Genomic DNA, 12,184 nt, shown 5'->3' on the forward strand with positions numbered 1-12,184 from the left:
AAGATCAGACTGCTTATCAGCCGGAGTTAGCTTCGCTCGCTAATTGGTAGGACTCGACCGATGCATCGGCTCCGATGGTTCAACAATTTAGCCATCGGCATCGGCGGCTGATGCTAACTTGCAGGAAACATCAGCCCATCGGCCTTAAAAAACATCGAAAAGCCGATGGAATTGGCCGATGTTTTTGAAAAAAAAAAGGACCTTTGTTGTTTTACTTTTTAATACAAAGTAAAGGGAGTTATTGTTTTCATAAAAAGTTTACTTAAATTTCAGTATGAATTTCTATTTTAGTCACCCCTGAAAGAGTTTTTTATACAGCATTCAGGTACCAAATATTTTAATTGTTGCGTTGTTTCTTGCGGCTGGATGTATGTATGTATCTCTCATAATTCATAGCTCAAAAATGGTAAACTGTAGAAGGCTAAATTTTCGCATGTGGGGTAAGCGTACGTTCCAGTTGTGCACTTCACTTTTTGTTTTCGATCGGGTGTTCTAAAAAGCCTATTTACTCATTTTTTGTGACTATTAACTACTTATTTCAATGCAAAACTAATATGGCGTCTCAGACTGACGATCATTCGGTGATATATTGCCGAATTGGAGACCATGGAAACAAATATGAGATGACGAAACAGGTTTTGTTTCATTTTGTTAGATTCCAGTTGAAACGACGGTAATTTTTAATTTTTCGATATTTGTAATATGAATCACAGTAATGCAGTCTTTTCTGTATTGCTTTGGCGGAGCTACACGTTTGAGGCCCGTCGAAATACATTTTGGGGCCCTATTTCTCTAGCACAGAAGTTGTAAAACATTTATCATAAGCATTTTTGAAACTCCTACGGTTCCCGTATGGTTATGGGGCCTCTCGCGCAATTGCAACATTTGCTATATTTTAAATCCGCCACTGCACGTCAAAACAAATTCAGGTGCAAGTTTTAAAAGGGTTTTTCTGCTCAATGTTTATTATTATTTTGAACTCTATTTTTTACGATTATTTTTTGTATTTCCGAGAACACTTGCGTGCCCCTCCTCCAAATCGAACAATTTCTGAAATTAAACTCTAGTTGTACTTCTGAGTTGTTTAAAACTAACACCAATCATAAAATTAGAGCTTTTTCTTTTCAAGATTTATCCATTATTGTCAGAAATTGATTAAAGACGTTTTGAATGGGAACATAATTCGGAAAGCAAAGGGACTTTTGAATTTTTTCTTTGAAAGTGCTGAAGTAGATTCAGAAACTCTTTCGAGGCATTGGTGGTAGCGGTTCTGTACTAAAAAAAATGAGGCCGAAGTTTAATGTTGTGAGTCACTCAAAAATCAGAGGGTGACCCCCCTAACCCACCCTCGTCAACACTTCTTCATTATACACTTCTTTCAAACACTTCTTAAATATTTAGCGATTATTTATTTTGGTCAAGAAATATCATTTTGCGTATTTCTTACACTTGTTCCACCTATATTTCGTAATGCGCCATCTTTTTTGCATCATTAATAGCGATCGATTTTTTTTTTCCGTTGTAAGTAACTATTTATATATACACTGAAGAGCCAAAAAAACTGGTATAGGCATGCGTATGCAAATAAATTGATATGGAACCAATCAGAATACGGCGCTGCGGTCGGCAACGACTATATAAGACAACAAGAGTCTGACATAGTTGTTAGATCGGTTACTGCTGATACAATGGCAGGTTATCACGATTTAAGTGAGTTTGAACGTGGTGTTATAGTCGGCGCACGAGAAATGGGACATAGCATCTCCGAGGTAGAGGAGAAATTTGGATTTTCCCGTACGACAATTTCACGAGTGTACCGTGAATATAAAGATTCCGGTAAAACATCCAGTCTTCGACATCGCTGCGGCCGAAAAATGATCGTGAATGAACGGGACCAACGAAGATTGCGAAACATCATTAAACGTGACAGAAAAGCAACCCTTCCGCAAATTGCTGCAGATTTCAACGCTAGGCCATCAACAAGTGTCAGCGTGCGAACAATTCAACGAAACATCATTAATATGGGATTTCGGAGCCGAAGATCCACTCGTGTACCCTTGATGACTGCTCGACACAAAGCTTTGCGCCTCGCCTGGGCCCGTGAACACCAGCACTGGACTGTTGAAGACTGGAAACACGTTGCCTGGTTTGATGAGTCTCGTTTTCAACTGTATCGAGCGGATGGACGCGTACGGGTTTGGAGAAAACCCCATGAATCCATGGACCCTGCATGTCAACGGGGGACTGTTCAAGCTGGTGAAGGCTCTGTGATGGTATGGGGTGTGTGCAGTGGGGCTGATATGGGACCACTGATACGTCTTGATGTGTCTGTGACAGGTGCCACGTACGTAAGCATCCTGTCTAATCATTTGCACCCATTCATGACCATTGTGCATTCCGACGGACTTGGGCTATTCCAGCAGGACAATGCGACAGCCCACACGTCCAAAATTGCTGCAGAGTGGCTCCAGGAACATTCTTCTGACTTTAAACAGCTCCGCTGGCCACCAAAATCTCCAGACATGAACATTATTGAGCATATTTGGGATGCTTTGCAACGTGATGTTCAGAAGAGATCTCCCCCTCCTCATACTCTTAGCGAATTATGGACAGCCTTGCAGGATTCATGGTGTCAATTGGATCCAGCACTACTACAGACATTAATCGAGTCCATGCCACGTCGTGTTGCTACACTTCTGCGTGCTCGCGGAGGCCCTACACGATATTAAGCAGGTGTACCAGTTTTTTTGGCTCTTCAGTGTATATATATATATATATATATATATATATATATATAAAATAAATGAATAAGTTATTTTTGTTTTCATCATATTTTTAATAAATAGAAAAGTTTCAAGGATTTTCTATTCTGCAATTTTTTAAAATTTTCAGTAATTTATTGTTAAATTACAAAATTTAATTTGTATTTGTTTGTAGTGCTTCATAAAAGATTAACCAATCAAATTGTTCAATATTACGTGTGAAAACATCAGATCAAGTAGTATATGTATTCAGTTATTAACTTGACGTAAATATTGGGTTTGTTTATTGTGGTTGCGTTTTAAGAACCTTGCTCTTTTCATGGCTATTTCTTTTTTTTCGCAAAATTTATGTCACGGTTATAGCTTTTATGAAAAATGCAAACTTTTCCTTTCATAAATTTTAAATAAGAATAAAAATATTTCTATTATGATTTAATATTGTAATTTATCTGTTCCCTTTTTTGTTTAATTTGATGACTAAAAAATGTCTACGTGCAATCTTTCAACTTTAATTGCGTAATTTGTTGACGGTTTCATAGTTTTATTCTTAATTTTTTTTGAATGATTCAACAACATAATTTAATGTTTTTTAACGATGTTTAGTGTACCTAAATCCATACAATATTGCTGAAATCTTAGTTATATGTTCAATTAAAAAAAAAAGGTCAATTGGTTATTAAACAGTCTCTTTGTTTTTCTTCCTTTATTTATTTATTTATTTTTTTTTTTTTTTTTGCTGTTGTTCTTCCTCTTCTATCATACAGCAGTCAAAAAAGGAGAAGCATAACTACATCCTATACAGATTGTACGTAGTACAATCCAAAAGTTCGGAGGACAAGCTGTATAAAACCTTACCCAAAATAGTTCACATTACCTAAGCACATCCACTTTCAAAAGGGCACCTTGAGAGACTATGTACTTCTGCCAGTTTTCATATAACTCTTGGAAACACTCCTGGAAGCCATTTTTCGCTACCTTCTGTGATGCAGCTTTATCTTCTGACGGAAGAAAGCGGCGTCCATGCAAATGTTTTTTGTTTTTGCTGGGAAAAGGTAAAAGTCAAACGGAGATAAGTCTGATGAAACGTTATGTTATTTGTTTCTCACATCAACGTTGACAGAAGTGCATAGTCGTTCAAGGTGAGTATTTTGTAGATAGATGTACCTCAGTAATGTGAACTATTCAGGGTAAGGTTTTAAACAACTTGTCCTCGAACTTTTAGATGATACTACGTACGTATGAGTTTTCAACTTACTATTTCATAACGTTTTTGAGCGACGCAAGTTTACGCGCATGAAACCATCACAAGAGAATTTGTGATAATTAACTAAGGAGGCGTTCAAAATAGATATTTCGGTCATCTATATGTTCTTAGGTACATATGCATGTACAGATGGGTCGAAAAAACTTGTGAAGTTTAAATTGGGTGACCGTAAAATAAACATTTAGGTGGAAATCTGATTTTTTCTTTTTTTTTTGTGATTACAATTCCTTATTCGTAGAAAGGAAGTAAAGTGAAATTAATCAATGATCCTTTAAATCCCTGACAATCTTATCAATTTATTTCTGTTAGATTTTTTTTTTTTTTTTACCATCGGCTTACGGCATCGGCCATCGGCAATCGGCCATTTTGAGGAAAACAATCGGCCCATCGGCCATCTTTGAACAATCGGCCAACAATCGGCATCGGCCCATCGGCCAAAAAATGCCATCGGTTGAGCCCTACTAATTGGGTGGGTTACTGTAGCACGGTCACTTGGCGAGTTTGGGAATAAAAATAGTGTTGCAGGATTATTTCACAATTTGAAAACCACATTTAATGTAATTTATTTTCTTTTTTGTTTATTTGGCGAAACATTTTGCCTTGCCAGGAATTATTTTTAGTTTTTTGCATTAGTAAAGGGTGTTTATGCATTTTAGTTAAAGAAAAAGATTACTTTACATCAGAGGAGGGTTTGGTCTTGGAAAAAAATCATAAGGACCATTTTTATAGAGAATTTTGAGATCTATTACTTTGGTCTGTGGTACTTTTCGATAAAACAGCCCTTTTGAGAAAAATCCAAAAACCTAAAATTTTGACCTTTGACCTCGAATAACTTTTTTAGCGCACATGGGGTTGATGGGGACTTTTGGCACCTTATTTGTAATAGTAAGCCCAAGGTCCCTACAAAAATTTAGCTTTCCCGGAATTTTCGTTATTTGATCACTATTTTTATGTCTAAATTGACCCGGCTAAACTGTAAATCTAATTTAATGTTTTGGCAAACAGTTCCAAAGAAACTGTAATAGGTTATTTTGAAAAGGTGTGTATGCATTTTGTTAAAAAAAATGATCATTTCACATGGGGGGGGGGGAGTGTGGATTTCTTTTATTCAGAGGACTTTCTTTAAATTCTTAGCACGGGCATTGCTGTGCGAGTACTGCTAGTGCACAATATGCCTGCAAATAATAAGTTCCTAGATTAACCAGATTAGGGAGCGACATCTCAGCTAACATGGTTTACATATTTTTCATTTCTTTTCAAGGGGGAAAAAATCGAAAATATTAGATTCCATTCTGCTCCCCTAACTCTTTTTCTGAGACGTCTGCTGCAGAGCTGTTTTATTTTCTTTATTATTTTATTTTTATATCTTTTTTTGTAGAAGAGGAATGACTGCAAGAGTTATAAAGTTTACATAAAACAAACAACTTTATATTGAGCGTACGATCTTAGGATTAAATGCAACCCCTCCCCCCCTTCCCATCTTCTCCAGAAAAAAGGCAGCAGCGGCATACATTTTTCTTTTCTTTTTAAGAGCAAATTTCTAAGGGTTTTGCAAGTTCATTTTGTCCTAAAATTTAGGCATATCATCATGAAAAGTTTCATTTGGAGGTTGAATTTTCTTTTTTCGCGCAAGTATGGAATAAAATAAGAACATTTTAGAAATTTTAGGTCAAAGCTCAAAATTTTAGGACAAAGTTCGAAATTTTAGAACAACTCCTACCCCTGTACAGAGCAAAATTTTCAGCTATGCCAAATGATTATACCATTTAAATACAATTGCAGCATATAAAACCCTTTCATTGTTAGAAATAATAGCGGAAATATTTTACATTAAGCGGCATCAATCAGTAACATCTCGCCATGACACATCCTTTGAAAGTATTTTAATCTGATTCTCAGGCACACAATGTCTTTAATTAGCATTTTATTCAACCTTTTTACTATAAGATAATGTAAAGCATATCCTCAGAATATTTTTAGTTTACAATTATAACAATTTTTTTTTTTTTTTTTTTTGAATACCAAAATGCCAAATGACTATGCAATGCATTATACGGTTAAAAAAATTATTATTTTAGAGCATGCAGCTATTTTTTTAAACTCATAGTGCAATTAACAATTAATACACTTCTTATCACAATGCAAAACTACTCACAAACAATTACTTAAAAATAAAACTTACGTTTGACATTACTCTTGTACTGTAGTCCTGAGATCTGAATGGAGGATCAATTACATTGTGAACCAACTTCCTCCACTTTGAGATAAATTTTTTAAATTTCAGGCTTAAGAACTTTGCTCTACGAGGATTAGAACTGCAGAAGGGCAAACTTTTTGCAAACCTTCTACGAGCACTCATTATCTTTACATGAATAAAATTCCTGAAATTAAAATAAAGATTGTAAATAAATAAAAACTTTGATCCAAGTTTCAGAAAATCAGTGAATTCTGACCCTTTAATAAAGATGGCAATAGAGTATTTTTACTCTTCTTCCAAAAATTATAACACTTACTTGAAAATTTTTGACAAAAAAAAATATATGTACTTAAACACATTTCACAAGACTAACAAACTAGAACTATACTGCCTTGGGCAGGTAAACAGAGGTATTTGCAGAAATGGGTTTTGGAGAGATTTGAAGAAACGCATTTTGGATTGAATATCAACAATAGGAAAATGTTGGAAAAGAGTTTTTTTTTCTTTTTTGCCCTTTTTTTTCAGCATACAGCAAATAAGCAAGCTTGTACAATAAAGCTAACGTACAATAGATGACAAAAACGCAAAAAAAAAAAAAAAAAAAAAAAAATGAAAATTTTGCATTTACTCCTTTTTACTTGCCTATAGCAGTACACTTACCTGTATGAAGCTGTGAGCATTAAAGAAATAATTTTTAAATGAAATACATTTCATTTTGTAATTTATTACATTTTTGGTTGGAGGGCATGGACATTAAGCCAGGTCCAACATTAAGTCAATGTTCAACAGTTGGTTAAGCATCCACTTAATTTAAATTTCTTCAACTAACAGTCACATGTACTATTGCATTCAACAGATCCTGTTCTGAATTTTGAGAGCAAAGAGGTCTTTAAAAAATAATAATAAAAACTGGTTTAAGAAAATTATCTTTTAATAATAGCTGTTGAATGGCTTGATATCATGTGTACAGTAGATTTTCCTTGCTGCTATCATCAATCTCATTAGAAATGTGGAGGAGGATTGAGGCTGAGTCAGAGTCAAGGGCTTGAAATTTCCAAGATTTGGAGTCAGTGAATTCTCCTTCGTGTTTAAACTTTCCCCAAAGCTACGGAGTTAGACTGCCTTGCTAAGCACAGATGTGGTATTTGCACATAGAGTTATCCGGTGGTCATTAGTAATTTAATTTACCTAAATCTCAAGTTTTTTGGCAATTTGTGAATGCGAAATATTGAAAAAAGACTTTGCAAAACAGTGGTATCAGCATATTTTGCGTAGTTTGCTAAAGCAATTTGAATGTATGTGGCAAATACTAAGTCTTTAAAGTGGTATCTGAGCAGTTACCCTTTTTTCCCTTAGTAATTATGTAGAAACAACTTTTATATCTTAGCAAAGCAGCATATTTAATAATGGTGCAGTTTATTGTAACAGAGTACTAAAATTAGTTTACCGTTGAATAGTTGATATAGGTCGAAAATAAAAACTAATACAACTTTGCATAAATTTCAAGTAAGTATTCAACTTTTTCTATTTAAATTTGTATTTAAAATGCAAATCTTTAAAAATGAAATGCACATATAATATTTATATCGAATTCTTTTATGCAAAAAAAAAAGCATTTCATTCTATGGCCAATTATATTTTTGTTTAAGTATCATTTGCTGTCAAAATTATCTTCACAGTTGATAAAAATGAATCTAGAAAATAAAACATTATAAATAATAGCATCAACACTATCTTTGAACATAAAGAACAGAAAATTATTATTGTTTACAGTTTTAAATGTCCAAAATTTTGAAAATGGTATTTTTCAGAGGCAGATCCTATTAGATTTGTTTTAACAAAATAAAGCGACAGCAAAATCCAAATAAAGCAGATGTTTTCAGTATTACTTAATGATACATTAAACACGTTTTACTAAGCTACTTTTGTCACATCTGCGCAGATACCCCTAAACATGACTAGTAATAGTAACTTACCGTGAAATTAACCTAGTATATGAAAAGGTTTTGAAGACGAAATTTGTCGTAACTACATGTATTAATTTTAAATAAAGACTTTTACAAAAATATGCTCTTAGGTAGGTTAGATAAGTTATTTACGAAACGACTACCACAAATTGAACATTTAATTAAGTCACAAATCAAAGAAGCGAGCGAAAACTTTTTTCATGAATTTATCATTTTCAGTTCTATTGCAGAAACCACAACTGTGCTCAGCATGGCAGTAGAGTCAAGTCCTGGATTCGGAGTCCAACTAATTTTTGGGTACAGCAATTGGATTCAGAGTCAATTGTTCTAAAATTTTTAGTTTCGTAGTCGGGAGTTGGTCATCAAGAGCTATTTCCAACAAAATTTGTTTGAAGTAAATACACCATTAAGTTTGAGATCTATATTAACTTTTAGTTTCGCACTAGGCGCTAATGTTAAGGGTTTGAACTGTTGAAAATTGAACAGAAAATTGTTCAAATCAAAGAATAATTTTCTATACATGCTCATCTTCAAAAACTTTTTCTACATGGTTTGTTCGAAGCAGATTCGAGTCAAATTCGGGATTTATATTTATTTACCTCGAATTCCCCAGTAGCCGCTGAGTTAAGTTTTTATGAACTGTTTAAAATTGAATAAAAAATTGTTCAAATCGAAAAATGAAAGAATGAGGTGTCCTCACGCAGATCTTTCAAAAAAAAAAAAAATGTTTGAATTGGACTATTCACTCAAAAGTAATTGGTGGCTGGGGTGGGGGGCAGACATTTTACCCCATCTAAATACCCTACTTAACAAATTCAAATTTTTCGATATTTTGAAATTATTTTATTTATTTTTATTTTATTTTTTTCCTGCAATATTTAAAAAGATGCATTAAGCCTTCTTTCATGCTTTTTTCTTCTTTAACTTTTACTGGGAAAGTAGGCTGAAAAAGCTCTGTGGGGTTAGGCATGCCCAAACTGCACATGGTCCAGCAAGGCTCTATACAAAAGTCCCAAGAGCTAGCCTGACCCTACGATAAAGTTGGAGAAATATTTTGCATTGACTTAAAGTGACAGAATAGAGAGAGGTGCCTCCAAAGTATTATGGGACTAAACCTCACTTTAAGTGAATTGGACCCTGCTGAGTGAGCTTGGTAAAAACAAGTTATGCACCAATAGATTTGATATTATACACTAAACTGACCCAAGGAAGTCTTTCGACTTCCTTGTTGATTCCAAGTTCTTGGTAAATCAGGGCTCGTTTTAAGACTACAGTTGGTTTGAATTCTTAACATCAAGGATTCAAGGGTTGTTCAAGAGAAAGCAAATTTCAGAAATTCTGTCATCCTCACAATTTTGTAAACCCGGTCAGAGCGGGAAATTTTTAGAATTCTGCTTGTATCTTTTTTTTTTAAACCAATCTTTTACTTAGTGAATAAAATACCGTGAAATATTTGATCAAATAAAAAAAAGAGTTTATCACAATTATCAATCCCAACATAAATTACAAAACTAAACAAGAAAAAACAAAATTTCCTTAAAATTACGTTTACAGAGCATTTTACTACTTTTAATATTAATGTAAAAAACGTATTTAAAAAATGTCAGTCCAAAATCATCTTAATGTACAACTAAAATCCATATTGTAAAACTGTAATGCCCAGCTTATAATTAAATGAAATGTATGACAACTGAACAACCATAAACAGATCTTCTACAACTACAACACTGAGCCATTAAATCTGCCTGATACATTCAATCACATTTATCAGTAACAGAGTTCAGCCTTGGAACCATTGTTGTTGTTGTTAGAAATACTACTCGGCACCCGAGCCCAAGTCACAATTGCTGGTCAATTTAAGGCAGTGAGGGACAGCTTCTATTTTAACGAGCACAATTTAGGTGAAGTCTGAATTGGTGCAGACAATACACGATACAAAGGTATTGATTCACATGGAGGACTTTATGAGCACCAACGTGCCCGAGGCATCATTGGTAAAAATGGAGGATCATCGATCATCTGGCATCAAACTTGGAGTTCTCCAGTTATGAGCCCAGCAACTTACGGATCAGGTGGAATTTATCTTTACTGGAGAAGTGGTGAATTTAAGGATGAAAAAACACCAAAATATTAACAGAGTACCAAGCATTTGAACCGATAATTATTAACTATGAAAACGTAATACATACTTAACATCATTCTGAGTTTTCGTTCCTATGGCTTCAGCAATATTTTTGACGTCCGAAGATCCATAGCGTTGCATAGCTTTTGCAAAATCAATAAGCTCTCTAAAAAATAGAAAAATGTCACAGAACACTTTATTTGTAGGTGAAAGTTTGCTGGATTTCAGATGAAAGAAAAAAATGTGTTGCAAAAATATTAACAAATTGCAATTAACCCTATTACAGTGAAGCACCATTTATACGTTTTTGAAAGGACTGTATGAAAAAAGCGTACAAACGAAAAAACGTATAATAGGCATAGGTTAATGTGTATTAGACTTTGCAGGGACCAATTTTGAAAACGTATAATTGATAAAAAAGTATAAAAGAGAAACGTATAAGGGGCATTCCAAGGTATTTTTGACATTTATGTAGAGTCCGTAACGTGACCTTTTTTGCCATAACTTTTTAATTTACTGTTTGATTAGCATATTATTTTATTTTGATCTTTACCAACCAACATACCAGCTCAAATTAAAATAATTTGCAAATCAAACAGTAAATTAAAAAGTTATGGCAAAAGAAGTTCACGTTACGGACTCGACATAATGTCAAAAATACCTTGGAATGCCCCATAAACAGTGCTTCACTGTACTTTTAATGCTTTGGTGCATTTTTATTAATAACACTATGTCAACAAAGCTATAAATCCCCTTTAGTTATAGCGTTCCCCTAAAGAGTCCTATTGAGTTAAATAGGTAAGTTAGAATTTTACCCTTAATATACATCACACTATTATAGTAGAACATATTTCGAATCCAGGGTAGCTTCTACATTTTGGGTTTTCAAATGACTTTCCATGATTTCTGCTTTAACTTGACTCACGAGAAGTAATTTTTCCAGAAAAAATACATATTTCACAATAATATCTAAATAAGTGTTTTGTAAAAATAAAATTGCAATATCTATGCTTGGCCCATACGTACCGAATTAAAGAGAAATTTAATGAGGGTACAGATGTGATATACCCCCCCCCCCCCATTTGGCGACATTCGATTTTTTTGCACAAAATTAAAATATTTTTCTCGCCAATGAGGCGATAATTTTTTATGCATGGCATCCCTGGCCAAACTAACCTGTGTTTAGCAACCCGAAGGCAATCTTACAGATCTGTTCAAACTTGTTTACTTGGGTTGTTTGGGTTTCACGTAGGAGAGATACGTGGTGTTGTTTCGTGCAATATACCTTACAGGAATGCTTATTTTGTGTTAGTTTAAATTCAGTAGTCGTGTTTTGAAGTAAAAACATTAGAAAATGCCCGTTTCTTCAAACTTGAAGGTTAATTAAAAGTTAACTCCAACGTGGTGTGTATCTGTAACGTGCCATTGTCATATGATGTATTGTTTTAGACTGAGTGTGAATATTTATGCCATATAAAAAGGTAAGTTCTTTATTTTAGAATTCAAAAAAAAAAACCTCTCACTTCCAAAATTCTTTGTTTTTACAAATCCTTGAGGGGTTCTTGTAGTATACATAACTGTGACTATACTCCGACTGTAATGTATATTAACAGTCGGAGGGATAACGGACCGAGCGGAGCGAGGTCCTGGCGAGCCAGAGGTCTCATAGTACTTTCGTAATGAGACCGAGGCAGGGCCGGCGAGCCGAGGTCTCATTACGAAAGTACTATGAGACCAAGGGCTTGTATCCTGGAGAAATGATGAAAAAAAAATTAATGCATTAATTTTGACTTGTAATTAATACAATAATTTATTTCATTGTATTTTAATATGTTTACAAAAAACCCCCGCCCTGTACATTTTTGAAGCATA

General features: G+C 34.1%; 1 protein-coding gene across 1 annotated transcript in view; it reads right to left on the bottom strand.

Annotated features, from left to right (window-relative positions):
- Positions 1-12,184, bottom strand: part of LOC129225759 (uncharacterized) — a 35,799-nt gene that overhangs the window by 13,154 nt on the left and 10,461 nt on the right. The window contains exons 3-4 of the mRNA XM_054860258.1: positions 10,380-10,478; positions 6,209-6,407 (exon numbers count right to left, since the gene is read on the bottom strand). Of these exons, the coding sequence (XP_054716233.1) occupies positions 6,209-6,407; positions 10,380-10,478 (298 nt within the window). The remainder of the gene's footprint in view (positions 1-6,208; positions 6,408-10,379; positions 10,479-12,184) is intronic.

The sequence above is a fragment of the Uloborus diversus genome, chromosome 7 (genome assembly GCF_026930045.1).
Source record: "Uloborus diversus isolate 005 chromosome 7, Udiv.v.3.1, whole genome shotgun sequence".
Taxonomy (NCBI): domain Eukaryota; kingdom Metazoa; phylum Arthropoda; class Arachnida; order Araneae; family Uloboridae; genus Uloborus; species Uloborus diversus.